Here is a 25,630-nt window from a genome sequence, read left to right as displayed (position 1 = left end):
AGTTGAGTTTCCTTATTACTTGCGTGTTTATTAAGGCCTAAATAAATAGTTGTATTTTGGGCTGAGACTAGTGGACCTTGGTCTTGTTGATGCGCTTAATGAGGGTGTCCACAGCACGGTGGATGCGGAGCACCAGAAGATAGCCCACAATCAGGGCGGGCAGGCTGACGAAAGTAGCTAGGGCCTCGTAGATGAATCGCGGCGCAAATATCTTCCACACCATCAGGTGACGGCAATGAATGGTGCAGGCCATCATGGCACAGAAAATCTAAGATACAATAACCAATTAGTACTTCATCTAAGGATATAAAGCGGCTGCAATGTTTTACCTTGAGTCCCTGAAGCATGAAGAACTGGTTGGCCAGCTTGAAACCAGCTCCCAGGAAAACATCCTCGTACTCGTACAAAGTCAGTTCGCCCCTTGTCATGTCAAAGCCAACCGCCTCATTGGCCAAATCCGACAGCGAAGTGGTCGCATCCGCTTTGCCACCACTCTTGCAGCTTCGGATGAGGTTGGGGAACAGAGCGAACAGGGAAAAGGTCTCTGTATTGAGCAGAGAGTACATACAGAAGAAGAAAATAGGTCCGCAAAAGGTGTTTAGAATGACCAGGGCGCCAGATATAATATTTGACTGGCCAATGCCAGTGGTGCGGCCGACAAAGGCAGCACGCCACTCAATCTGCGACAGCGTGGTCTGATGCGAGGTGGCAAAGAAGCAAAAATGGGCCAGCAGGAACCAGCCAACCAGGGCCGTAAAAGTGGGCTGGACACAGCTCTCTAAAGGGTAAATGTCAGCATTAGTAATAGCATCTTAGATGTTTTAAAATCAACTTACCAAAACTACTGGCAGTTCGATAACGCAATATACCGTGCACACTGAGCAGGATAGCTCCCACGGCCACACAAACAACCAAGCCGATGGAAGCACGCGGTTCCAGGAGAACAATCATCACCAAAGCCAGGAAGACGCCAAAGGCAATGACGATGGATGAGTAAACGGTTGCCAATCCATATACCACCGGGATCTGATTTGGCCTCTCGTCGTCATCGCCCTCGTACATGCGTTTCATCTTCCTGAAGATCTCCGGCACAATGCTCTCGCTTCCGTTGATCGTCACAGTATGTGAACTCCTGGGAGGCAGCACAAAGGTCATCAGCGGAGCCCAGGAAACTACTATGATCTGCAGCAACAGCAGACCGTAGATAACCAGAGCCATGGCATCGATGTGCGTGCGCTGGATGTTCTTGATGGAGCTGTTGGCGAGCAACACGTGGCCGCCGGCGCAGATCGAGGCCACTGTAGGTCCATAGCGAGCCAGCAATACGTTTGGCGAGTTACCAGTTAGATTTCCGCAGGATCTCAGATACAATCGTGTGAGGGTGGTGTACACTACGAGTACCACGACGGCAAGGATGTAGGTCTTGCCCGTCCCCGGCTTCTTGATCGAGAATCCTGCTCCGCCGCTGTTAGCAAAGTCCGAACAATTGCCTTGCTCTTCGCGACATCGGAATAGTGTGTAGGCAAAGCGTATTAAGCATATAGCCAAGAAGCTGGCCAGGATCAGTCTCAAGGCAGTGGAGCGCAGAAACTGGGAGGCCTTGAACTTCGTCCTGAAATCTAAGCGAGCACTTAGCCGCAGGAGTTCGTAAGAGAGCAGGAAAATGGATGCCGCCAAAAGATAGGACAAGATCTTGGCCTCCTGAATGACGAAGCTGTTCGAGAAGAACACACCCATGGATGCGAAGAGCAGCAGCCTCGTGGGCATGTGTCCGAACCTCTTCACCGCCGCCCAGTTGGTGGCAATGTTGGTCCAGTGGCGCAGCGTGTGGAAAACCAAGATCACAGCACTGGACAAGGCCGTGAAGAAGATCACTCCATGCTCCTCCGTCTTGAAGGAGAATGTCTTAAAGTAGCGGTATCCAAAGACTCCAGCGGCCAAGTTGATGAGGTATGTGTAGAATACTTCTTTGGCTTTAAAAATGTGCGCATAGTCCGCCGGACGCGAGTTGTTCACCAGCAGGAAGATAAAGAACAAGGGCAGGAAGGTGAAGAGCAGACCGTGCGACATCTGCGTGGGATCGAACCTAACCCAGATCTCACGGCAGGTGCCCAGGATATCCCGCAGATTCGTGTTCAAATCCCTCACAAAGGACCTGTAGGCAACCTCGTTGTAAACAGTTTGCACTCGGTGGGTGAGCAGTATGAACTCGGTCTCCAATTGGTCCATCTGGTCCACATTAAAGGTGCGCTTGTTCTCCAAAGCGTACTGGAAGAAGTACCGATAGATCTGCTGGGCATTCTGCCAGGAATGCAGCAGAAGTGTTTGGAACTTGTTCAAGTGCGGCACTTGCAAATCGGGCACAATGTTAAAGTTGACCAGACCCAGATTGGAGTAGGGTATTGGGACGCCAAGTATGGTCGCCAGGGTGGGGACCAGATCAATCTGGAAAACAAATATCGTTGCTTATCACCATGACGTGACGTGCGGAGGCTACCGCTTGTCTTATCTCACCTGCTGCAGCATTTCGCTATCTGAGCCCGAATCATTGCCATAGAATCTGTGCTGCTTGGAGTAGGCAAACAGCAGGGCATTGGTTTCGTCATCGGTGTCGCCGCCATGGTCGCCGGATGCCGTCATTCCATGGTCGCCCATCACCAATAGGGTGGTGTCGTTGTCCATTGCCGCCACCACGGTTCTAAATGTTTAATAAATTTAACACTTGCATGTAAAAATATATACATATACTACCCACCTTATCATCTCATTCATCTCTCCCAACTTGCGCGCCATTTCCTCGTGCATGGGTCCGTGCTTGTGTCCGCAGTGATCCACGCCCAGGAAGTGGGCCACCAGCACCTGCCAGTCATCGCTGGCCAGCTCCTTGGGCAGATGCTTCAATATCTGATTGTCCACGCTGTCCAGATCGAATATATCGAAGCTGGGATAGGAGTAGGATCGCTTGAAGCGTCGCGGGTACAGATCTGTCCAGGTGCTATCGCCCAGGAAGACCAGCGGCAGATCGCTCTTGACTATCTGATCGATGACATTGTCCTCGTTGATCTCCGGCGAGGCAAAGTTCGAGCCAATGTCTATGAAGGTGGGCAGACTGCCGGTGGTCAATCCTTTCAAGCGCTGCAACGTGGTTGTAGGCGGATCTGCACGGAATCTCATGAGGCGGGCATGGTCAGGACTCTGCTGCAACAGCTCCTGCAGCACCACCAGCTTGTTTTCATAGGGCAAAGGATCAGTAACGTTCTCCTTGTACAGGCCGAACTCGTATTTCAGGGCATCCACAACCAGGACAATGACCTTTGACTTCTGCGGAAGACACAGATTGGAGGAGGCGTTGACATCCTTGAAGATCTCGTTCACAACCTCGTCGGTGAGCACGTACTCCTGTTTGGGGACAAAGGATTAAATATGTGTGGGTTTCCTCCTGGATTCCAACTTACTGCATTGGGATTCGTGGACAATCGACGGCAGGTGCTCGTCTCCGTTTTGGACACCCGGGCCAATAGGAATCCCCGCGAGAAGAGCAGCACTCCGCTGCTAATGAGGAAGGCCAGCCAAATGAGCACGAACACATACGTCAAGTTCATCTTTCGGCTGTAATTAATTAACTAACTAGGCACACAAATGCTTTCGCTTAATGAGTAATAAACTTTTCGGCATTTAGAACAATGCTGCTGGAGGCGAAAGGTTGCTACGGCTCGCCAGCCGGTTTCCGTTGTATAAAACTATGTAATTTAATTGCACTTTATTTCGGAGTCGTTTGTTAAGTCTCCGGCATCACTTTGCGTTCTATTTGGTTGCTGTTTTCATTTAAAATTCGTCATTTTCAAAGATTTTCTTGAGGACCGAAGAAAAAATCCGAGGAATATGTAAAGGCGTTGCCACCCCGTCAAATCAAACAGCTGCTGCATATTCAGCCCTGGATTTTGGCAGAGTTGCCAAGCTTATGGAGCTTAGTGGCGCGATTTTCAAAAATCTGATGGTCACCTAATACATATTTCAACATGTACATAAGTCATGGTGTTCCTACAATGGAAAATCGCCTTGAAGTTTATACTAGAATTTAGAGAACACATTACAATGCAGTTCATTCAACTCTTTAAAGTAAACAACTTATACATTAAACTCCAATGTATCATTTATAATTAAACACCATTAGCTTTTTTATGGGGCAAAAAATTTTGCATTTATTCAAAGATTCCATACACATATAGCAAATCAGCATTAGCAACAAATCGGGTGCGATCTTCCTCTCTCTTTAGCAGTAAGGGCTCAACCCTCTTAAAATTACCAATGGATTTTTATTATTTTGCACGCAAGCTCTGATCGTAATTCAAATATATAAGTAGTTCTAAATAATTTTGGAATTGGCTTTTTAATCAGGATCGGGAACGCCATCTACCCAAGGAACTGAACGCCTAGAGAAGAAATAAAAGTGTAAAACAATTGTATATATACTTTAACTGCAATGCTTGTTCCGCCAAAGTTTTTACAAAATATTGGAAACATTTGGGAATGACAACTTGTGGATACCCAACAAAATGGTTTAGTCTCTAAATTTACAATTAGATCGATAGTTATTTAAATGAATGCAGCAAGCCCTCCGATCAACGCTCCTCATCGGCTTAAAGTTTAAAATAATCATGCAGTTCGATGGTGTCTCACAGGCAAATACAAATAGATGCATATAATATGTGCTCCCTTTGGCCAAATATGACGCACAAGTTTTAGTTAATTCAAGTTATATATACCGTAACGACTACACACGCATATGATCTGTGGGTAATTAAATTCTGATCCTGTTGTTAGTGCGCAGACACGACAATTCGCATTAGTTTAATAAGTTATTAGAGTGGGTGCGTGGGTCTGTTTGTGTGTAGTATAGGTTCCTCCACTATATCGACGCGCTTAGCTTAGCTTCGGTGTTGTCCCGAAATCTATTTAGTAAGTGAGTCTGTGGGTGAATTCAGGCCCGAGGATGTGTTGTTCTCGTCCAAGGCGTCTGGAAAACTGGATACCGAACCCGAGCGGGATGTCACCTTGGTCTACAATGGAACAGAAAACCGAACAGATTGTAGTAGAGGTGCAGCAGCATTGTCGCAAGGAGTATCGTTGTGTAAGCAAGCAAATCAACCGAAGGATCCCAATTCAGAGTGAGTTTAGAGTGGTGAGGTGAGCAAGTGTGGAAGATGTGTGGTTAGTGTCGGGCGGTTAGACGGGAACCAAACAGAATCGCAACAGTATGAGAGATGTGTAAAGACAGATATATAATAAAATAGTAGTTACCGCATGAGATTGGCACATAAAATTGTTGTGTTCATAGCTTACTTTAACGTTCTCGTAGGCAGAGCCCACCGAAGCCTCGATAGAACGCATCGACTCGGAGTTTTTCATTTGCGACAGTTTCGACGAAATGCCACTGGTGATGCTGCCAAACACCGAGGCGGTCTTCTCGCCCGTGGACTTGAGCACAGACTCCGTGCGTTGGTATCTGGGGGAGAAGGCAAACAATTCCAGCATTAGTTACTCATCTAGGCAGTTATCTTCGTACAAACAGTGGGCAAACAACAAATGTGCTTTAGTCACAAACAGGCGAGAGTAGGTTATTTTGTTAGGGAAAGTGGCGTAAAACACGACGTTAGTCCGGGGACTCCGGGAGTCCCCAATAAAGGCATCCTCAACCCAATTACTTACAGGGGTGCCTCGTGCACGGCTTTAGTAAACGTGCCCACGCTCTGCTCCACCGATTGGTAACTAAATAAATACATGTATCAGCGTTTTAACATGATTTCGAAACAAAAAGCATGGTTAGAAATTAAAACTGTCTAGTAGGGTTAATGGCCCTGCAGAATAACGTCCGGTGTTTAAACTTACACAGTGCTCTCTTTGAGGTTCTTGATGCCCTGGTTCATGTCGTCCGTCACCTCCTTCCAGACGGTAATGCCCAGCTTGCGCTTGAGATCGGAGGCATGGCGCGTCTTCGAGGCGAGGACGGTGCGCAGCGTGTTGATCTCCTCCTCAACGCGGGCCAGTTCCTGGAAGAAAATAAGGTTATAAGTAACATTAAAAGGGAACTTTCACTTGCTTTGGGTAGATAGTTTTACATTAACAGTCTCGTTATTTTTCTAGATTTTCATTGGTTCTGTTTTTCACTTTGTTCATTCATTCAATTCATTCTGCGATGAACAGTATCAAAATGAACCGATGAACAAAGTGATCAGACTGAGTATATGAATACCTGAGCAAAAGAGTAAGAAAGTGAACAAGAATGAACTGAGCTAACTGTTCCAGGAAGTACATTTAATATTTAAATTAATTTTAGTTGGTTTTTAAGTTCACCTAGTCATGTTTCATAAATAAATATTCTTACCTGAGTCCAGTCAGCCCGACGCTGCTCCTTCTCCTCCACGGAAAGCGCAGCGAACTCGGCGGCAATTTCTGCGGATGCCACAGAAGCTGCTGGAGATGCTGGGTCCGACAGGTTGGCTGTATTATCTGGGCACGAAAGGAGAAATCATTAAATATCTGCTTCTAATAACAAATCGTAAATCGTGTGCGGTGGAGGGGCTGTAGCATAATTTTAATGTTGTCTGCGGGCAGTGATTATGTACCTCCTTTGAAAGCAACTTCCTCAAACACTTTGTCATAGGCTGAGTACACCGAATTCGGTTTGTTTATGTGCAATTTGCAAAGACATGAGTTGGTTAATTGGTTAGTTCTGGGTTTTAGTTAATACTCACAAACTGTCGAGGCGAAAGGCAGCCAAAAAAGGGAGAGACAGAGAGGTTAGTCGGGTTAGTCATGGTTGAAATTGGAAGGGGGAGTGTGTGAAAGACCCAGAACAAAGCCCCTGACCCCAAACCCCAAATAAAGTGGTACCTCTACTTCTATGCCCAATGTTGAGAAATCTCTTGTAGTTATCACTGTTCGATATTTTGGCCAGATATGGCTTGGAGAAGTCTATGAACGTGACTTTAACGTCACGCATGCTTCGCTTGGTGAAGAACTTTAGCCGGAAGCGTTTGGCCATCGAGGAAGAGGGTGCCTGGTTGGCCAACTTGGCGCCAATGAACTCCGCCTCCACTGCCTGCAGTTCCAGGCTGTTGGTATAGTCCGAATCCACATCGTAGAAGATCTGGTCCAGAGTCAAGTTACGCAGATATAAATCAGCTTCGCTCTCCTCCTGCCCGTCTCCATACCAGTCCAAGACGGCTTCGCTAGCTTCCAGATCCAGGGATGGTGTGCTGGTGAGATCATCGATGCCTGGCAGGTAGGAGTCTTCAATGAACTCCAGGCTATTGGGTTCCGATTCGCTCATTCTGTGGCATTAGCGGCGGTTGCTTTCATCTTTGGCAGCAACTTTCTATTTTGAACGTGGCAGCTGGCGCAGGAGGAGCATGTGGTCCCCCAGCCCAATCCTAAGCGGGTATCACGTTTCCACGGTCAGCTCTGAGCACATTTTCTTGGCCCTGCTTTTAGCCACTTTGGTGGTTACTTGCTGAGCTTTCAGTTCTTGCCCCTCCGAGATCCACATATATGCCCCTCCCCATGCGATCGCAGCTGGTTTTTCGATTTTAGTCTTTCGGTTTCGGTTTCGTTTTCGGTTCTGGGCCTGCTTCCACGCTCTTCTACAGCTAAAAGCCAACTGACTCGATCTCGGCTTAGAAATGGGTAGATGTGGATTGCTTGGCTCTTTGGCTCCGCTTGCTGATGATTCGTGTCAGCACGAAAGACAAGAAACGCCACTAAAAGAGCGCAAAACAAAAGGGGCAACAGCAGCAGAAACTACCACGACTACAGTAAAGATCGCTTAAAGGCCACATTTACTAAGAAAGGCTCTAAACATATTTTAATCGCTTACTTGCCCTCAAGCTACATTACAAATCATTTACAAAAAATTGTACATTCTCTTAACTACAGCCATATTATTCCTTTTACTGAAGATGTACTTTAATAAAATGTGTGTTTTCTGAATAAATAGATTAGATTAGATGATTAATATCCAATTAATGGCAGCCCATTATAATGTTATCAAACCAATGGTTTTGATAAGCATTGACGTTAGAAATCAACAGTTGGGCTGCCATAATTATAAAAATCATTTGCGAAGCAAATGCTTAATTGAATATCGTTATTCAAAAAATATGTAGCTTCTTATGTATACTTAATTTCATTTGTTAAAAACTATTTACTTCCTGTTAGTCATTTTAAAAAAAATTTGAAGTTTAGGCTTATCGTTTCTTTTGTTCGTTATCACAAAGTTCATGCATACACAAACATATTTTTTATAAAAGCACTCAGATTAAAGAAAAATATTCAAAAATGATTGTTCAATCTTGTTAAGATTCTTTCTGAAGGTTGAACATTTTCAAAAAAATTTATATTACAGTTCACAAGCATACAAACTGTAGACTTAAGAACTTTCACTATTTGTTTTTCCAATGCCTACTGTACATGGTTTGACTGAGATGGTTTGTTTAGGCAAAAAAGATAATAATAGAGACTTTAAATTGTAGCTTGTTGTTGCATACTAATTACCAGCTATAATTTTTGTTCCCCAATATTTAAAGTTTTACGTGACTATCATAATTTGCTTCTTAACACAAAGCGTTACATTTTTTTAAGAATCAACAATGTTTATCTCAACAAATATTCAAAATGGATTACTTATTAAGCTAAATAGTAATTACCTTTTAGGGTAATTATTTTCCCGGTTTCCTCCGACCATTATCCACTGTACGAACACAAAGCAACTGTGCCACATTGATAGGGCCTATATGTATGTGAGTTGGGTCGGGTTTTACGCAAGTTGTGGCTGTTTATAATTTGCTGTTGTTGTGGCAAGCTCAATCCAATCGAAAACTCAACAAGTGGAAGCAATGGCCAATTATCGAGTGGTTCGGCATGGGAACGGAGTTCCGAGCAATTAATGCCGCAATATGGAGATAAATCCCGGTTGGAGGAGGCGTTTCCACATGATATAAATACCATCGCCTCCCTTTGGAAGTTGCGCTTCTTGCAGCCACGTATGCATCGGCGTGCGAATAGAATGCAATGTTTACACCAGTGTCTCGAATGCCACAATCCACCTCACACCATCTTCTAAAATATATTTACGTCCACGACATGTCGAACGGCTCCCACGAGTTTCCGAGCGGTTGGAAAGCCTTTCACCCTACGCAAATCGGAAACATGACTCATCCGCCGATTTCCGAGGTCCCAACGTTAACGCATTGTTTATTCTAGCCGCCCGACTATTTGCTAAACCGCTGAATCAGCGCGTCCTACGATAATAATCCCTAATTGCCCCCAAAAAGGTATAAGGTGTTCCAATCACCAGGTCACAAGAACAAGAGCCCCACAAAACATGTGCAGCGGCATGTAAATTGCCAGGATGCACTGGCTCCATTCACCACACACTTACGGTCCTCCATTGCGGCGATGTCTCCTGAAGTCTGCAGCTATTTTGTTAATTATTTCACAGCGAACTGCAAGCACTTTTCTCTAAAATTGTAAGTTGAAAATAATTTTTGTTTTCCCTGTCAAGCTATCGATGTCAGCTTTGCCAAGTCGTAGAGATGCCACTATCGATTAAAGCTTTCAACTGAAAGTTCCATCTCTAGTGCAGTTTAGTATGGCAGCTGGCAACATAAAACTAATATTACAAACGTCCTAAAACCATACTTTATGTTGTGAGAAAATTAAAATATTTAAATTTGTAAAACTTAAATATAATCCACCATTCTCATCTTTATCGATAGTTCCACAGCCCTACTTGTTGCCGCTCGGCCACCTCTTGCCAGAGTTGCCAGATCGCGCCTTCATTCAAACAGAAAAGTTTCGGTTTAAAACTTTTGTATTTCAAAAGAAATAAGACATACGGTTGTATCTGCTATATCTGGTTTGGAAATTATAGTAAAAAATCGAATCGTGAGTGAAAATATCTCGATTTGCAGCCAGCTATTGCCATTTGGCCTTCGTCTCGTACATTTGATTTTGTCCGTTAATATAGGAAAATATATACATTTTATATCGTTTGTATTCTCTACGTTCTTAGAATTACTAATGCAGTTGTTGTAAATATGTATGTATATTTTTAAAAATTTACAATATCAGGTCTGTTATTCTTGGTGTTATCATACTTTTTTTTTTTGGAACAGAAGCAATCCAAATACGAAACAATAGTGAAACAAAAGAAAAACATGGCAAAAAAGATACGATTCGTTTACGGTTTTTATTGGTTTTATATGGTTTTTTCTTTTTATTGAATAGTAATAGTAAAAAATTAAAAATTTTTCTCATACTTTGTGTTTCAACTGTCAGATATTGCGCGGTGCAGAATCGAGAAAACTGAAAAACCAACACCCGATACTCGTACAAAGTACTGGAAGAGTTCCATATTTAAAAATCTTTTTTTTGACAATCCACACCGCGACGCATACGAAGTTAGTTAAGTGGAAAACATAAGTCGAAAACAATTTAATATAAATCAAGGGGATTGCACAAAATTAAAATGTTGGTTCTCATTTTGAAATGTGAATAGGGTTGGTGTGTGGTGTGTTTTGGGTTCGGTATCATGGCTGTGTGTAGGGTACAACTCTGGAGGAGGTTTTTGGGAGCAGGAGCAGACGTGCGGAAAAGATAGTTAATTAATGTATAAGTAAGGTGTATATTTGCTGTTCAAATAAATCGACATCTCCTCTTCCACTCTAGCCCCGCAACGTAAGAAACGTTTTTACAATACAATCAACGTTCATTTAACATTTACTTTCGCATAAATCATAATAATCACTTAATTGGAAAGGGGAAGGGGAAATGGAAATTCCGAAAACGAAAAATCTGAGTATGGTATAATCAAAACGGGGGCTATAGAAGGTAGATGTAAATAATTAACATTTTATGCTTACAATTACTTTCGTTCTTGAACGTTTTTCGCTAGTCAGTTTCAATTCAATTAACAAACCATTTGCTGAACTTTCTGCTTACTTTTAGGGAGCTTCAACTAATTAGAATATTATGTGTTGCAATGAAGAATGGTTATATAAAAAGAAATTGGCAATTAAGTGTTGTATGTATAAAGTGGCCGGGGTTTAGCCAACACATCGGGGAACGGAACTGGGGGCGTGAGTCAGTTGTCTGATTCGATTCTCGTATTCTATATGTTGTATAAATGCAATTTCATGTGTGAGTGTCGTTGTGTGTAGGGGGTTTGGTTTTTGTGTGTTTGATTGATCCTGTATCAAATCATACAAAAATAGTTGCTTGTTTTGTCATTCTCGTTTTCAATTAACCTGCACAAATTGCGTTGTAGAAAAGCTCCTGGGAGACAACCTATACCGTTATTTTTGACACTAGTTTTCGACTAAAGAGATGTCCGCACGACTGCCGCTGCTCTGTTGCTCTGCCGCTCACTGCCCGATAATCCAGTTCCAGCTTCTGGTCCATCTCCAGATCCGATCCCCGGCGCACCCCGACGTGTAGTATTGCTGCTACTGCTGGCGATCGGGACACTCGGCCCGACGCACTTAGTTTTTGGGGCCCCACACGGAAGTGATGGGCGTGGTGGCCACCGGAGCCCCGCCAGCAGCGAAATGCGGGAAGTCCTCCTGCGACTGAGTGTTGGGCGCAGTCAGGTTCTTGGCCTGCTTCTGCTTCTCCCACGGCGCGTCCTTGATGACAAAGCCGTTCTCGCTGGCACCTCCAGCGCCGGATCCAGATCCCGATCCAGAAAGGAAGGCACCGACCGTCTGCGGCTGCGGCGATGACGGCAAGTTCTCCAAGTAGTCACGCTCGTAGTCCTCGGCCATGCCCAGCAGCACCTCCTTGGCGTTCTCAACGTCCTCCTCCTTGCCAATGATGGTCACGGCATTGGGGTTGCTTTGAGCTTCGTCGGAAGATGGGAACTTGATGTCCACCTGGTTGTAGAAAAGGAGTATTGGTTTAAAATACATTATAGGTAGAAAAACAAGCACCGCAATTGTGTTGTTCATACAAGAAATTAAGAATCTTTAAAAACTGGCAATAAAATCTTAAAAAACTGCCTAGAAACCAATTACTTATTTTAAGTTTAAGCTTATTTTCAGTTTAAAACTTCCTGGAAACACACCTTGTAATCCTCGATGACCTTGCGAATGGTGCGTCCGCGATGGCCAATGATGTGGGAGTGAATGCGTGTATCGATCTCGATAACCTCGCGATGGAGGGTCTGGAGGTCGCCAACAATCTCCAGGATGGCATCGCGCGCTGCCTCCGTCTTGGCTTGGTAGCCGGTGATGGAGATGATGCGCTGATTGGGATCGTCCCGCTTGGGCAGCGAAATGTTGACGTCGTGATCGGCACGCAGCTTGTTAATCACAGCGCCATGACGACCGATGAGCTTCGAGTGGTACTCCGTATCCACGTCCAACTGGAGAACGAAAGAGCGCAGCTCACGATCGGCCCGATCGGCCTCATAATCCTCGATCATCTTCTCCAACGCCTCGCGGGCCTCGGCCACGCGGGCGGGGGTACCAGAGACCTTGATCACATCCGACTTCAGCTCGCTTGGGGGCAGCTCCACGTGCACATCGTGCTTGGACATGAACTGGCGCACATTGGCACCGCGTGGTCCGATGATGGTACGGTGAAGGTCGAAAGGCACCGACAGCTCCTCCTCGATGGGGATGAGATCGAGCAGAGCCTGCTTAGCTGCCTCGCACTTCTCAATCCTGCCCGTGATGCGAATAACATCGCACTGACGCACCGGCTCCACTGACTCCGACTCCTGCTCGCCGTCCTGTCCCTCCTCGCCTCCGTTCTCGCCGCTACCGCCGTTGGTCAGACCCTCAACGGGCTCGGTGGCATCACGATCGGGGAACTTGATCTGCACATCAAACTCGGAGGTCACCTGCTGAACCTTGAAGCCACGGGCCCCCATAATGGTGCGGTGCTGGCGCTGAGGAATCACCACCTCGATGGTGGTCTGCGCTTCCAGATCAGCGACGATCTCCTCGATGCGCTGGCGGGCCGCTTCGATGCAGTCCTTGGCACCCTTGATCGTCACCTTATCGGAATTGGTGCCGGCGCGGGGGAAGGAGATCATCACACCGCCGCACTCCTCAGAAATGCGGTGGAGGATGAAGCCGCGCTTGGCCACAAAGTGCTTGTGGTGCTTGGGATCGACGGACACCTCACCCTCGGTGACTTCGTCGCACTCCTTGATGATCGCCTCTAGCTGCTCACGGGCCTTCTTCACGCTGTCCTCCTTGCCGATGATGGTGATCACCTCCTTGTCGGTGTCCTCGTTCGAGGGGAAGATGATGCGGGCACCAGTGGCATCGCGGATCTTGCGGATAGAGGCGCCATTCTTGCCGATCAGGAACTTGTGGTGCTGCTGCTTGGCGCGCACCTCAGCGGTAAAGGAAGCAAGCTGCCGCTCGTTGGCCAGCTCCAACAGTTGTCCCTTGGCCTTCTCCACATCATCCTTAGGACCGCGGATAGTAACCTGCAGGGAAAATGGCATTAGTAAAAGCAACAAACTTTCATTCTTCTATCCATACCTTATCGCTCTTGGAGTCGCTGTTAGGGAACTTGATAGACACACCACCGCACTCCTCCATAATAGAGGAGATGAGCTTGCCGCCGGTGCCGATGATCGAGTTGTAGTACTTGGGCGGGATCTGCACCTCCTCGGTGACAATGTCGGAGAGCTCGTTCTGGATCTTCTGGATGCGCTCCTTGGCCTCCAGCACGTTCTCCTTCTTGCCGGTGATGACGATCACCTCGTTGGTATCACCCTCAGCCGGCAAGTCGATCTTGGTCTGCGTCTCATCGCGGATTTTCTTGATGTTGGCGCCACCCTTGCCGATGACGAACTTGTGGAACTGCTTGAAGATGGGCACCTCGATGATGTGCGACGATTCCTGGATTTCCTTGACCAGCTTGAGCAGGTCCTTGTGGCACTTGTCCACATCCTCCTTGGGACCGCGCAGTTTCACGATGTCGGTGTTTTCCTGAGGCGTGGGTATCGTAATCGTCACCTGGCGGTAACGGTCCTTCACCTCGCGAATCTTCTCGCCCTTAGCTCCGATGATGGAACGGTGCAGACGACGGTCAATGATCACATCCTTCGATTTTTCGTTTTCCAGTTTGTCGATTTTTTCTTGTAATTCAAGCTGCGCCTGCCTCACTCCCTCCTTGGGTCCCTCAATGCGAATGTTGTTTTGACCCTCACGCTCCTCAATGTTGATGTTAACCTTAAGCTCATCCTTCAGCCGGTTTACATTGGCTCCAGCCTTGCCGATAATATGCTTGTAGTACGAAGGATTAACAGTCATCACCTCGAAAGTGAAGTTCTCCTCGTAGTTGCTGATGATTTCGGTCAGGTACGAGACAGCCCTGTCCACGTTCTCGGGATCACCCTCCAGCTTGATCTTGTCCTCCAGGCAGTTCACGTTTACATTGGGGCAGTCCTCCTCCAGCTGCTTCATGTTGGCACCCTTGCGACCGATCACGTACTTGTGGATCCAGTGCGGGGCATTGATCTCCACGGACTTGACAGAGTTGGCCTTCTGATAGACAACAGTCAAGGCATTTCCCAGGGCCACCTGGGGACCACGCAGCGTAATCGTCTCCAAGGTAGAGTCGTTGGGCGGCATCTCCACGGACACACCGGTCAATTGAAGGATCTCGGCGATGGTAGAGCCCTTGGGTCCGATGACGTAGCGGTGCTGCGGCTTGGCGACCTCCACGCTGACCGTGGAGCACTTCTTCTCCATATCCTTGTAGATGGCTTCCACCTTGGCCTTGGCAGCTGCGACAGCGTCCTTCTCGCCCGAGATGATGATCTCATCCTTCTGCACCTGCTGCGGTGGCACGTTGATCTTGGCGCCAGTCTCCTCCTGCAGCTTGTTGAGGTTCTCGCTGTAGGGGCCCACAATGAAGGGATGGTAGATCTTGGGCACCGTGATGCGGTCCGACGACTTCTTGTACTGCTCGGCGGACAGCTGGCGGATCTCCTGCTCGGCCTGAGCGATACCCTCCTTGGTACCGGCAATGGTGATGAACTCGCTCTCGTCGCCCTGGCTGGGGATGTTGATGCGCGTGGAAGTGACGCGCTCGAGCTCGCGCAGCCGCTGGCCACCCTTGCCGAGGATGACGCGGTAGTGCTCTCGGGGAACGGTCACCTGCCGACTGGCCTGCGTCGAGAAACCCATCAGGATTTTACGGCGAGCGTCGAGCAGCTCGCTCTGCTTGCCCTTAATCAAAAAGGTAAGCGACTGGTTCTTGCCGCTCACAATTTCGATTTGGGCTCCCGTCTCCTTGGTGATCTGCTGGCAAATCCGCTTCGATTCGCCCTCTCCGAACTTCTCCGACTCCGTGGACTTACGCTCCTCGCAGGGGACATGCAAAACCTGTCGGATTAAATTGGGTGTGCAACATTAGAGTAGGAATTTCATTTAGGTAAACTAATTTCATAGCTCTACTATTATAACATCTTATAACAACTACTTAGGATGTCTAATCCGTCTTACCTGCGTCTTCTGGGAGCTCGTCACACGGGCCAACGAGCTAGAAGCTCCGGATTGCGACGGCGCCGAGGTGTTGGCCGGCAGAGCCGGGAACAGGTCGTCGTAGCTGAAGGCGGGTGTGGCATTGCCAGTGCCTCCGCTAGTGGTGCTGGTGGGCGTGGCCACCGAAGTGGGCGAGGATGGTTGCTGCTCGTTGGACACCTGCTCTTGGCCATTGATGAGGGCGATGGGCTGCTGCTCGATGGTAGTTGCTGCAGGTTAACTTGGGGTTAGTAATTGGTTGGTAATTTCTCAAGTCAGAATCACTCACCGTTGTTAGTTTCCTCCATCACTGCTGCTGCTTGCATTACTTAAAAAAAGAGAAGAGTCCTTTTTCGTTCCAAGTCGTTTACAGTACACTGAAAGTGGAGAATTATACATATCTTATCAAGTAGTGCTCAAAACTATTTTACCATAGGGGACTTATGAAATAACCATGTTTATCAGCCGGCGATAAAGCCAGCGATTAGTCACCAAAAGTTCTTAGGGATTATCGGAATGTTGGTCGATCAATCAATGAAAAAAATGTTTAATGGCATTATTTCGGCATATGCGGATTTAACACAGCCCGTTTAGCTTCGGTTTTCATCTCTTCCTGTTGTCAGCCGCCCAGAGACCTACCAAACTCACTGAAAGTTGATAAGTGCGACCTCCGAAGACCCGTATTTGACTGCCGCCCGCTGATAAGACACTACATACGTAAATAGTTGCTGTTTGGCTACAGTACTATTAGTACTAAGATAATTCATTGGATACGGGGTATGCTTAAAGTCAAGAAAGTTTAAGGCAAAACAATTATTTGAAAGAAAATATATCTTTGCACTTCGACAAAAATTTTTTTTTTCAGATCATCGGATACTAAATAAACAAATATTATATTTTTAATATAAAGGTGAAAGACTATTGTTCGAATGTAACTGAATATAAATATTTTCCAAAAAATGGCATAAATTATTAATTTTCGAGCGATCAACTCAGCCTACAAGATAGTCTTAAAATAGTACTGAATGTGATTTAAATTTATAAAAGTCAATTTGTTCCACCATTTTTAAGGAATTCAATCAAAATAATCTAGTTGGTTCATAAATAATTCATCAACAGCATTTATAAAGCAGACGAACATAAAATTTCTTTCGGATTTCTGGAGAGCAGAAGCCATTTCAAAGACCTGGTTTCGTGGGACGCCACTGTAAACAGTGCGTGTCCGAAGGGGGTGCGTCAAATGGATTTTCTGGCGTTGATAAACCGAAATGGATTCGGTTTCCAGACGGACTTTCTGCGCTAGAGTCCGAAACTAAGGCCACGTAGTGCTTGGATCGGCGAGATGAGTGCCCGGCTCCGCTTTTCGCTGGTGATAAGTGGACGCGGCAATGGGCCACGCAAGCAGATTCCGGGGCCGAGTGATAGCTATCGGCGGTACTGGCTGATAAGCCCCCGTCGTCCGATCGCCCCCAAGATATGGGGGTACGCACATACACGGTGGCAATACGAGAAGTGCAGGTCCAGAAATATAAGCTGCTATCAGTCGGATTTGGATTGGGTGAAAGGTTGGGGACAACCGAAAGAGAGAGATCTCTGCGGCGGAGAAGAAGAGACCATGCACTTGTTCGACCAAAGCTGTTTTCTAAATCAATGCCCAACGAGTTTTCGTAGCCTACATTTTCCTCTCCACCGAAAGAACAACAAAGATATGGCTGCCTCTATTGAATGTAATATTGTATGTGTGTGCGCAGAGGCGGTGGAAGGATTTCTAACAAGGGGGGTTTAAAAATGTATTTTCACAACTTTGTGAAAATATTTTCTAAGCCGCCAAGTAAATTAATAGTTGGAAATTTATCGCTACACGAAAAATGTGATCATCACATCACATGACTTTTAATTTTCACATTATCATTTATAGTCCGTATTTAGTGGCAGGAAATAAATAAGAAAATATAAGTTAACATCTCTAAGTAATTAACTTTTTCTTAACGCTACACAACTATTTATAATATAAGTAATTTACCTATAATATATTCTCCGATATCTAAGCTCAATACATTATCTTTCAACACCTAAGCAAAAACTACTATCGTAAACTATTCTGTCATAGGAGTTTGATCCCCAAAAATGCCCCTGCCTACGCCCCTGTGGGTGGGCATGAAAAATGTGTCAAAAGAAGAGCGGGCGAGCGACAGGGAGAGGGAGAGGAGAGAGCGAGAGCTCGAAGTAACTTAACGGAGCAGGGGAGCAGCTCCATATAAAACCGGATGATAGCCGGCAACTACAACAAAACGATCGAGTGCTGGTGTCTGTATGTATGCACGTACATATATATGGCTGTGTGCCTGCACATTTCTGTGTCGCTCTTTTTCTTCTTCGGGCCACGGTTGTATGTGTGTTGGCACCTTTCGAGAAGGCACAGGTAAAAAACGAAAACAAGCAACATACCTACCTAGCAAATACCACCGTACATACGTTCGTATGTGACGCCTGCAGCGACGCTGACGTCGACAAATGAAGACAAAGCACAAAAACAATGCGCTAAAGTTCAGCTTTAAAAAAATATACAAAATTGGTATGCACATATCGGATGGATTCTTGTTTTTGTAATTTCAATACAAGATCCCAAAGAATAATAAAAAAAAGAAATGCTTGACGTAGTCAGTTTTAAGCATGGAACCGTTAGCTTGGACGTTTTTCTTTTTGGCAAAACACTTGTGTAAAAATGGTAAAGTATGCAAATTAACCCTAGGCGAAGGTTGTTCAACTTACGGTACTGTAAAATCCAAAAAATCCGGCCTAGTTTACTCTCCTTTGACCAAATCCAGTTTGATAACTTGGGTGTCTGCTGGAAAAGCCGAAAAACAATTGGTTCGAATTAATGCAATTAGCGGATGCAGAAGATCGTGGCATCGCCAGGATGCCCTACACTGCATTTGGTCGGGTCATTCTGCATTCTGCACATCACCAATAGAAAGTCTGCGCTGTTATTTATCATAGTGAGATGGCGATGGCGGTAGAGAGTAGGAGAGCGGCGGAGAGTGCAGAGAGGGCAACATATGCGGGCCACTTATTGGACAATTGTTTTTGTGGCAGCGGCGGCAGCAAAGTGGAGCAGCGCGTGGGCGTGTGTGTGTGTGTGTGAGTGTTCGAGAGTATGGAAATGCGGAAATCAGTGCCGTATGTTTGCCAGGTGAAAGGTTGTGTGGATCCTCTTTTCCGGCACAGGGCGGGGCCTTCACTCCCGCCCCCTCTTCCGAAAGTAGGAAAGTTAAAAATGAAAAAAAAACAGCACGCGCGCCTTCCAATCGGACAAATATGCTTATATATGCACGCACACACTTATGCACGGGATTTTACGGGCCCTCTGCAAGTGTGTGTGCTTGTGCCGTCGACGTCGCCGCCTTTTGTGGCTGTGTGTGTGAGCGCGAGTGCGCCGCCCGTGTGTATTATCAACCATTGAAAAACACGTTGTTTTTCGCCGAGCGCACAGAATTTTAAAGAAAATTAGCGGCCCGAATTTTCTTTCTTTCTTTTTTTATTTGCCACTGCGGCTGCTGCTCCCTCTTCTTCTTCTTCCTGCTCTGCCGTCGCCGCCCCGCCGCTGCCGGCCCTTCATAACTGTAAATCCGTGCACTCTCTTTCGCTCGCCGTAACTTATGCAATTCCGGCTGCAATAACGCCGCCGCACGGATCACCGGCCCAAGGCAGTTGGTTTTCGCACTGGAATCTGTTAAATTCACACCCAGACTTTCTATTGGAAGGCGGAACGCACGGACGCGGAACTCAACGTTACCGACTCCAAGTAAAATGTGAATGAACATGAGCGAACGTGGCAAATAGAGATGGGCGATAGGCCGCAGAGGGCGCAGGGTTGTCGCGGTTTGCAGTGCCCCCGTCGAGCTGTCAAACGAACTATCGGAGGTTGCGGCGTAAAACTTTGCCGGCTTTCGGGGATAAACGAAATTGCACTTGATTTACTTATGATCTATGATCTTCAAATAAATATAAGTTTATATTTTTATAAATTGCTTAAATGCAGAAATAAAAAAGGTACATTGTTCACCCCCTACAAAAATAAACACCTTAATTTAATTTAATTTAATTTAATTTAAAACCACAACATAAAATTAATATTATATTAATAATTTTACAGAATAATAATTTTGGATCATTCAAAAACAAGAAATATTTAATAAAACATACGTATGTTAAGAAATGTGCGTGCATTATATCGTGTGCTAATTAAATATTTCATTTTTCTCTTGATAAAATACGACTTATAAGACTTGTCTCGTAGAGCTAGGATAAGAATAATAATAAAGTTAAAAAACTAAAAATAAAGATAGAATGTCTTATATTAAGTAACCCACAATTGTAAAATACCAATACTACTAAATTGGAATTATTTGCAGAACATGGTTCTTCATTATACCCATTGCAATAAAAGCTTTTTAATCTATATTTTCAAATAAAACTCTTTGTCGTACTAAACTATTCGATTAATTTAGCGCTCATCAGCAGCCATCGGATGGGGCTATCGATAGACAGTGCCATCACTGGCCTGCCACCACCAAATCGCAAAGAAGAATCACAAAGGCAGAAAACTCCCCAATCTGTGGAATTTCCGGAGACGAAACACATTCATAGCGTCGGGTTATCAACGAGCAGCATGTCGAAGCTCAAGAATCTGTTGCCCACAATCTTTGGCGGGAAGGAGGCAGCCCAGAATCCAACGGCAAACGAGGGCCGTCTGGAAAAGGACGCAGCGCCCGTGGACGACAGCGAGCCAGATAACAACAACAGCGGAGCCCTGGCGCTGTCATCCTCCACTGGCACGCCCACCGCCTCCGCGGATCTCACAGAGTCCGTGCTGCGCGAGCTCAGCGATCCCAACTACAACTCCATGGACATGGTGCAGTCTGCCAACATCCCGGGAACCCTGAGCAACGCCCAAACAAACAACACTATGAACGTGCACAGCGCCCAGCAACAGGTGGTCATGAACTTCTCGAATGCTAGTAACCTGCACTTCGGCTCCGTCTACAACATCAACCAGAACCTGAGCGCCAGCAGCTCGCGAAAGGGAAGCACCTGTGCCGCGGAGGAGCCACTTGCCTCACCCGAGGGCAAGCCGCGGAGCCATGGGACACGCAAAACGGTTAGCATTGTGACCATGATGCAGTCGCAGGAGGAGCCGGATGTCCGTTTGCTCGACGTGGTGTCCACACATCTGGGCGAGGGATGGAAGCAGGTGATGCGAGACCTGGGCCAGTCGGAGGGTCAGATCGATCAGGCCATTATCGATCACCAAATGCACGGCAATATCAGAGAGGTGAGGCTTTTGAAGTACTCTCCAACTTTTCTAACTTGAAACTGATCCAACTTAATTTAAATCGTATTCCCACCAATAGAGATAGTATTCAACTGACTTTTGATCAACACTTTATCCTCTATTCCAATGGGTAAAATTGAAATAAACCAAACTTTTTAATCATGTTCTTAACGGATATGCAAAGCATTAGACTTTTGTGACGCATCTGCTTTAATTAATTTTCTAAAATTCATGACTCAGTTTCCACTAACACTCTTAATTTTATTTGTTTGGATATTATAAAACAAAGTCCAAAAATTGAGATAAAATCTGAAAGTAAATTATAAATGTAGAGCCTAGCAGTACTACTTCCAAATATCGCATTATAGCTAAAATGGAACATCATTAATCAAAATATTAAAAATAAGCTTACATTGTAGGATGTTTTGTATTTTATATAATACTTAAATTCCCTTCTACTGATACTGCTTCTATTTAATATATGATTACTTGTATGGATGAGATTAGATTGCAGGTCGGTAGACACTAAAGTTACATTATAGTAAAGTTTAAGGGAGACGGCAGAATTTTTAAATGATTTAAAAACTACCCCAAGTTCAAGTTGGAAAATTTCAAAAGCATGACTAAAACCATCAAATTAACACTTGCTTTCCCTTTTCAGGTGATTTACCAGTTGCTGCTGCAGTGGGTTCGGAGCTCGGAGGACGGTGTAGCCACCGTCGGACGTCTCACTACGCTGCTGTGGGAGTCCCAGCATCGCGACTGTGTGCAGCGCATGAAACTGGTTTGGAAGGCACTGGAGAAGCGCAAGACGAACAGCTAGCCAGTGAGTAGGACTCTTCAGCAACGATTCCAGAACGAAAACGATGCATTCGGAGCAGCCTCTCGATGTTTAAGCTTGCGAGAGGGTGGAGACTGGGAAGGTAGCCCAACCGACGATTGCCAGATCCACAGTGGCCTTTGCTGAACGACATCGAGCGGTGGAGAGAGAAGAACATGAGGCGATATGTGTGCAATATTTGTTTTATTAATCCGACCCTTCGAATAAGTGCCTAGATGATTTCATTTACTATTCCTACACCAGTTTTATCTTTAAGATGTGATATCTATGTCGAAAAGGACACCAGCACTTGGAGTTAGCATTTTGAAGCATTTTTGTAAGGTGTATACAAATATAAGCTTTATTGTTACGTAATCAGCGACAATCTCATTTCTAACCTTTAAGCTAGAGAACAAAGTTACACAATTTTCGTGATCTTCGAGGTGAACATGTCGACTAACATCTGTGCGCCGTTTCCGTTGAGTGACTGGTAATTGGGTTGGGCGGCCATCCTGTTTAGCCAACCACTCAACTTGGGATAGCGCTTCTCATCGATGGGGGCCAAACCCACTAGACTGGTTACCGAGGAGACAATACTGTAGTCGGCGATGGTTATGCCCGTACCGCAGAGGTACGGCTGATTCCCGATGAACAGCTCCAAGAAATCATAGGCCTCGTAGATTGCATCGATCTTGAAGCGCTGAACCTCTGTCTCGTTTTTGTAGAACAACGGAGCGGCTATGTTCCGAATGCAGCCCTGAAACAATACGCCCGACTCGAAGTGCAGACGCTGATCCACAAGAGCACGTTTGAAGTAATCCTTGGGATACAAGGCATCATCCTTGGCGTAACGTCTCACTAGGTAGGCGCAAATGGCATGGCTCTCCCAGATACACTTGCCGTCGTCTTCCAGCATGGGCACCGTGTGTTGCGGGTTCTTCAAGGTGAACTCCTTGCTCCTATTTTCCCCGGCCAGCAGGTTCACCAGCTTATACTCGTACTGAAGGCCCAAAGCGTCCAGGGTCAATTTACAGGCCCGTACCGGCGGACTTGCCTCTACACCGTATAGTACTAATTTTCCCATCGTTTTCAGGTGACTGCTCGCTCCAGCTGTCGAATAGAAACTAAACAAGCTGCTTCTATCGCTCTTAACGATCGAGCAACGAGCGATTAAATTAATTCCATATATTATTATACATCACATAGCTATTCAAAGCTTTTCCATTCCCACTGGCCGATGTAATTAAGTTTCTGCCTGATTGACATATTATTTATTTGAATATACTATATTTAATGAAGATCTGCTTGTTTGAAAGACATATCTCCTGTCACTATTTTCAGTTAATATAACAGGGGTTGATATAGTATAATTTTTAAAAGTGTTTGATAGGGCACTTTATAAAATGGCAGGTGTTTCAGCTTATCATATTTGATTATTTGATTCTTTATCAGAGTTTAGTGGAAAATTCTTTAACCTATATGGTCATCCACTTCTAAGAAAAAATAGTTTCGACAAAGTTCGGAAGTTTTTAACAATCGATTTTGTATACCCTTGCAGAGGGTATATTGATTTCAGTCAGAAGTTTGCAACGCAGTGATGGAGACGTTTCCGACCCCATAAAGTATATGTATTCTTGATCAGCATGACTAGACTAGCCATGTCCGTCTGTCCGTCCGTTTCTACGCAAACTAGTCTCTCAGTTTTAAAGCTATCTGGCTGAAACTTTCCCAAAAGTTTTGCAGGTAGTATATAAGTCGGAACCAGCCGGATCGGACAACTATATCTTATAGCTCCCATAGGAATAATCCAAAAAAAATGTAAAAAAATTTATATATTTGGTGTTTTTTAGCATATAACCTCCTAAGTTTGGAAATAACATTTTTTAATTAGTTTTGAATTTCGAAATAAATTTTATCGAAATCGGACGACTATATCATATAGCTGCCATAGGAACGATCGGAAAATTGGTGGGAAAATAATATGAAACAAATTAAAGCTTCGGTGATTTTTGACATATTATCTTAAGCTATTGGGAATATCATTTTTTGTATTTTTAAATTTAATAATTAAAGCTGCAAGGGTATACAAACTTCGGCTTGCCGAAGTTAACTTCCTTTCTTGTTTGTATTTGAAATTACAAATGAATTTTGCCAGAGAACAATATATTTTAATGAACTACATGTGTTAGAAGGTTTGGTAATTCTTGTATACCGAACGTAAAAATCATTTATAGTTTTGCCCAGCACAGAAAAATAAAACAAGGGTGGTAGTCGGTGGCCTCGACTATCAGGTACCCTTTACTTAGCACAGGGGAGTGCTAGGGAGATGGAGATATGCAAGCAGCAAAGCGACTGTTCGCAAGATTTCACACACGGCCGCTGCGATTTGAACTATTGAAATTACAAACTCCCCAAAACAGTGGGCGCTCGAAAAGTTTTGGTTTTATGGGCGTTAGTATGGGCTGCATGCCAAATCCCAACTTTCTAGCTTTTATAGTTTCCGAGACCTTAGTACTTACACGGACGGACTGACAGACGGACATGATCGAGAAGCTAGCATATACATATATACATTATGCGGTCGGAAACGCTTCCTTTATCCTGTTACTTACTTTCCGTCGAATTTATAGGATATTCCTTTTACTCATTAAGTAAAGGGTATAAAAATTAAAATAAATATGCGATCGGCTGCTTCGTTTTTTTATACTTTCTATTTTTTAGACTACTGAAAGGTCTAATTACCAAAATTTTAAGAAAATAAAAATACCTTTCGATCGGAGTATGACATGCTTCGTCACAGTCATGCAGATTTTTATTTCTGCGGCGTTATAATCAAAGTAGTCTCGCGCACTCTCCCGGTGCGATTCGTCACTATGTGGAATGCCGTTCACAGTGAATTGTTTTGGTTCCCAAAATCCCAAAATGATGAGTAATATTTAGAAGTGCTTTAATGTTGTTCCAAAAGAGCTTCCTTAATCTCTCTTATGTCAAAAGAGTATTGTGAAATATGTAGTGTATATCAGTGATATTTGGGTTCAAAACCCAAGGTGTTGGTTAAACTGCAGAGTCACCACAACGTTGCAAAGCTCTCTTAATTGAAGAGAACCGTCTAGAGCCTATATAAAGCCCAAACTCGAACTGTTCAGAACAGTATCTTGCCAGTCTCGAAATAACCACGATATGGGAAAACTTACGCTTTACGGAATTGACGGAAGTCCTCCAGTCCGCTCGGTGTTCCTCACCTTGAACGCTTTGGGCTTGGAATTCCACTACAAGATCGTCAACCTTCTGGAGAAGGAGCACCTAACCCCAGAATTTCTTAAGATTAATCCGTTGCACACTGTGCCCGTCCTGGAAGATGACGGTTTCTTTTTGACCGACAGCCATGTCATCAACTCCTACCTGGTGAGCAAGTATGGCAAGGATGATTCCTTATACCCCAAGGATCTACAGAAGCGAGCCATTGTCGATCAGCGTCTGCACTACGACTCCAGTGTCATCGCTTCCACCGGAAAATCTATTTTAGTCCCACTCTTATGGGAGAACAAGACGGAGATTCCACAGGCCAGAATCGATGCCCTGGAGGGTGTGTACAAGTCCCTGAATCTGTTCCTGGAAAGTGGCGATTATCTGGCTGGAGACAACCTGACCATTGCCGATTTCCACATCACTGCCGCCCTAACTGGCTTTCTGGTGTTCCTGCCAGTGGATGCCACCAAGTATCCCAAACTTGCTGCCTGGATCGAGCGCATCAAGGAGCTGCCCTACTACAAGGCGGCCAATGGAAACCGGGCTGCCCAATTCATCGCGTTCATCAAGAGCAAGAACTTTACAATTGTCTAAGGGTCTGAAACACTCTGACTATGTTACTCGAAATAAATTATTAAAAATATTGCCAAAACCACACGACTTGTTTACCATTTGTATGAA

At 45.1% G+C, this 25,630-nt stretch overlaps 6 protein-coding genes across 19 annotated transcripts; 2 read left to right on the top strand and 4 right to left on the bottom strand.

Annotated features, from left to right (window-relative positions):
* Nucleotides 1-7: 7 nt before the first annotated feature.
* On the bottom strand, nucleotides 8-3,898 carry LOC119552065 (GPI ethanolamine phosphate transferase 3). The gene is made up of 6 exons (XM_037861829.1): nucleotides 3,456-3,898; nucleotides 2,756-3,399; nucleotides 2,515-2,698; nucleotides 837-2,445; nucleotides 330-778; nucleotides 8-268 (listed from the first exon to the last, which is right to left on the bottom strand). Exons 1-6 carry the CDS (start codon nucleotides 3,600-3,602, stop codon nucleotides 68-70), a joined length of 3,234 nt encoding a protein of 1,077 aa, XP_037717757.1. The 5' UTR covers nucleotides 3,603-3,898; the 3' UTR covers nucleotides 8-67.
* Nucleotides 3,899-4,175: 277 nt separating this feature from the next.
* LOC119550715 (tumor protein D52) lies at nucleotides 4,176-9,589 on the bottom strand. 14 transcript variants are annotated; one of them, XM_037859602.1, is made up of 8 exons: nucleotides 9,440-9,588; nucleotides 8,418-8,420; nucleotides 6,627-6,665; nucleotides 6,386-6,510; nucleotides 5,890-6,050; nucleotides 5,710-5,769; nucleotides 5,302-5,506; nucleotides 4,176-5,060 (listed from the first exon to the last, which is right to left on the bottom strand). In XM_037859602.1, exons 1-8 carry the CDS (start codon nucleotides 9,447-9,449, stop codon nucleotides 4,953-4,955), a joined length of 711 nt encoding a protein of 236 aa, XP_037715530.1. In that variant the 5' UTR covers nucleotides 9,450-9,588; the 3' UTR covers nucleotides 4,176-4,952. The 14 variants fall into 14 exon arrangements, with proteins under 14 accessions (XP_037715530.1, XP_037715532.1, XP_037715535.1 ...); XM_037859604.1 differs by lacking the exon at nucleotides 6,627-6,665 and having other exon boundaries at nucleotides 9,440-9,589; XM_037859607.1 differs by lacking the exon at nucleotides 5,710-5,769 and having other exon boundaries at nucleotides 5,344-5,506; nucleotides 9,440-9,583.
* Nucleotides 9,590-10,230: 641 nt separating this feature from the next.
* LOC119551938 (vigilin) lies at nucleotides 10,231-19,368 on the bottom strand. Its single transcript, XM_037861598.1, has 7 exons — nucleotides 19,342-19,368; nucleotides 18,318-18,393; nucleotides 15,835-15,922; nucleotides 15,528-15,775; nucleotides 13,554-15,407; nucleotides 12,122-13,498; nucleotides 10,231-11,930 (listed from the first exon to the last, which is right to left on the bottom strand). Exons 3-7 carry the CDS (start codon nucleotides 15,869-15,871, stop codon nucleotides 11,541-11,543), a joined length of 3,906 nt encoding a protein of 1,301 aa, XP_037717526.1. The 5' UTR covers nucleotides 15,872-15,922; nucleotides 18,318-18,393; nucleotides 19,342-19,368; the 3' UTR covers nucleotides 10,231-11,540.
* Nucleotides 19,369-20,106: 738 nt separating this feature from the next.
* On the top strand, nucleotides 20,107-22,075 carry LOC119551939 (protein immune deficiency). Its single transcript, XM_037861599.1, has 2 exons — nucleotides 20,107-20,880; nucleotides 21,542-22,075. The coding sequence occupies exons 1-2, from the start codon at nucleotides 20,218-20,220 to the stop codon at nucleotides 21,701-21,703; spliced, it is 825 nt and encodes a 274-aa protein (XP_037717527.1). The 5' UTR covers nucleotides 20,107-20,217; the 3' UTR covers nucleotides 21,704-22,075.
* LOC119551940 (glutathione S-transferase 1) lies at nucleotides 22,039-22,827 on the bottom strand. The gene has a single exon (XM_037861601.1). It carries the CDS (start codon nucleotides 22,782-22,784, stop codon nucleotides 22,119-22,121), a length of 666 nt encoding a protein of 221 aa, XP_037717529.1. The 5' UTR covers nucleotides 22,785-22,827; the 3' UTR covers nucleotides 22,039-22,118.
* Nucleotides 22,828-24,860: 2,033 nt separating this feature from the next.
* LOC119551553 (glutathione S-transferase 1-like) lies at nucleotides 24,861-25,604 on the top strand. The gene has a single exon (XM_037860948.1). It carries the CDS (start codon nucleotides 24,881-24,883, stop codon nucleotides 25,541-25,543), a length of 663 nt encoding a protein of 220 aa, XP_037716876.1. The 5' UTR covers nucleotides 24,861-24,880; the 3' UTR covers nucleotides 25,544-25,604.
* The last annotated feature ends 26 nt before the right edge of the window (nucleotides 25,605-25,630 follow it).

Source organism: Drosophila subpulchrella, chromosome 2R, assembly GCF_014743375.2.
Source record: "Drosophila subpulchrella strain 33 F10 #4 breed RU33 chromosome 2R, RU_Dsub_v1.1 Primary Assembly, whole genome shotgun sequence".
Lineage (NCBI taxonomy): Eukaryota > Metazoa > Arthropoda > Insecta > Diptera > Drosophilidae > Drosophila > Drosophila subpulchrella.
Note: the sequence above shows the minus strand (reverse complement) of the source record. Positions and strands in the feature narration are given on the sequence as shown.

Excerpts from the sequence above, each read along its gene's own strand:
- LOC119551938 (XM_037861598.1), bottom strand. The coding sequence starts at position 15,871 with ATGCAAGCAGCAGCAGTGATGGAGGAAACTAACAACG. Across the intron at positions 15,408-15,527 it reads CGAGCTCCCAGAAGACGCAG|GTTTTGCATGTCCCCTGCGA; the intron begins GTAAGACGGATT and ends TTAATCCGACAG. Across the intron at positions 13,499-13,553 it reads GCGACTCCAAGAGCGATAAG|GTTACTATCCGCGGTCCTAA; the intron begins GTATGGATAGAA and ends TTTTCCCTGCAG.
- LOC119552065 (XM_037861829.1), bottom strand. The coding sequence starts at position 3,602 with ATGAACTTGACGTATGTGTTCGTGCTCATTTGGCTGGCCTTCCTCATT. Across the intron at positions 2,699-2,755 it reads GAGATGAATGAGATGATAAG|AACCGTGGTGGCGGCAATGG; the intron begins GTGGGTAGTATA and ends TTAAACATTTAG. Across the intron at positions 2,446-2,514 it reads ATAGCGAAATGCTGCAGCAG|ATTGATCTGGTCCCCACCCT; the intron begins GTGAGATAAGAC and ends TTTGTTTTCCAG.
- LOC119551940 (XM_037861601.1), bottom strand. The coding sequence starts at position 22,784 with ATGGGAAAATTAGTACTATACGGTGTAGAGGCAAGTCCGCCGGTACGG.
- LOC119551553 (XM_037860948.1), top strand. The coding sequence starts at position 24,881 with ATGGGAAAACTTACGCTTTACGGAATTGACGGAAGTCCTCCAGTCCGC.
- LOC119550715 (XM_037859596.1), bottom strand. The coding sequence starts at position 7,333 with ATGAGCGAATCGGAACCCAATAGCCTGGAGTTCATTGAAGACTCCTAC. Across the intron at positions 6,051-6,385 it reads GTCGGGCTGACTGGACTCAG|GAACTGGCCCGCGTTGAGGA; the intron begins GTAAGAATATTT and ends ATTTTCTTCCAG. Across the intron at positions 5,061-5,301 it reads TTATGTGCCAATCTCATGCG|ACCAAGGTGACATCCCGCTC; the intron begins GTAACTACTATT and ends GTTCCATTGTAG.
- LOC119551939 (XM_037861599.1), top strand. The coding sequence starts at position 20,218 with ATGTCGAAGCTCAAGAATCTGTTGCCCACAATCTTTGGCGGGAAGGAG. Across the intron at positions 20,881-21,541 it reads TGCACGGCAATATCAGAGAG|GTGATTTACCAGTTGCTGCT; the intron begins GTGAGGCTTTTG and ends TTCCCTTTTCAG.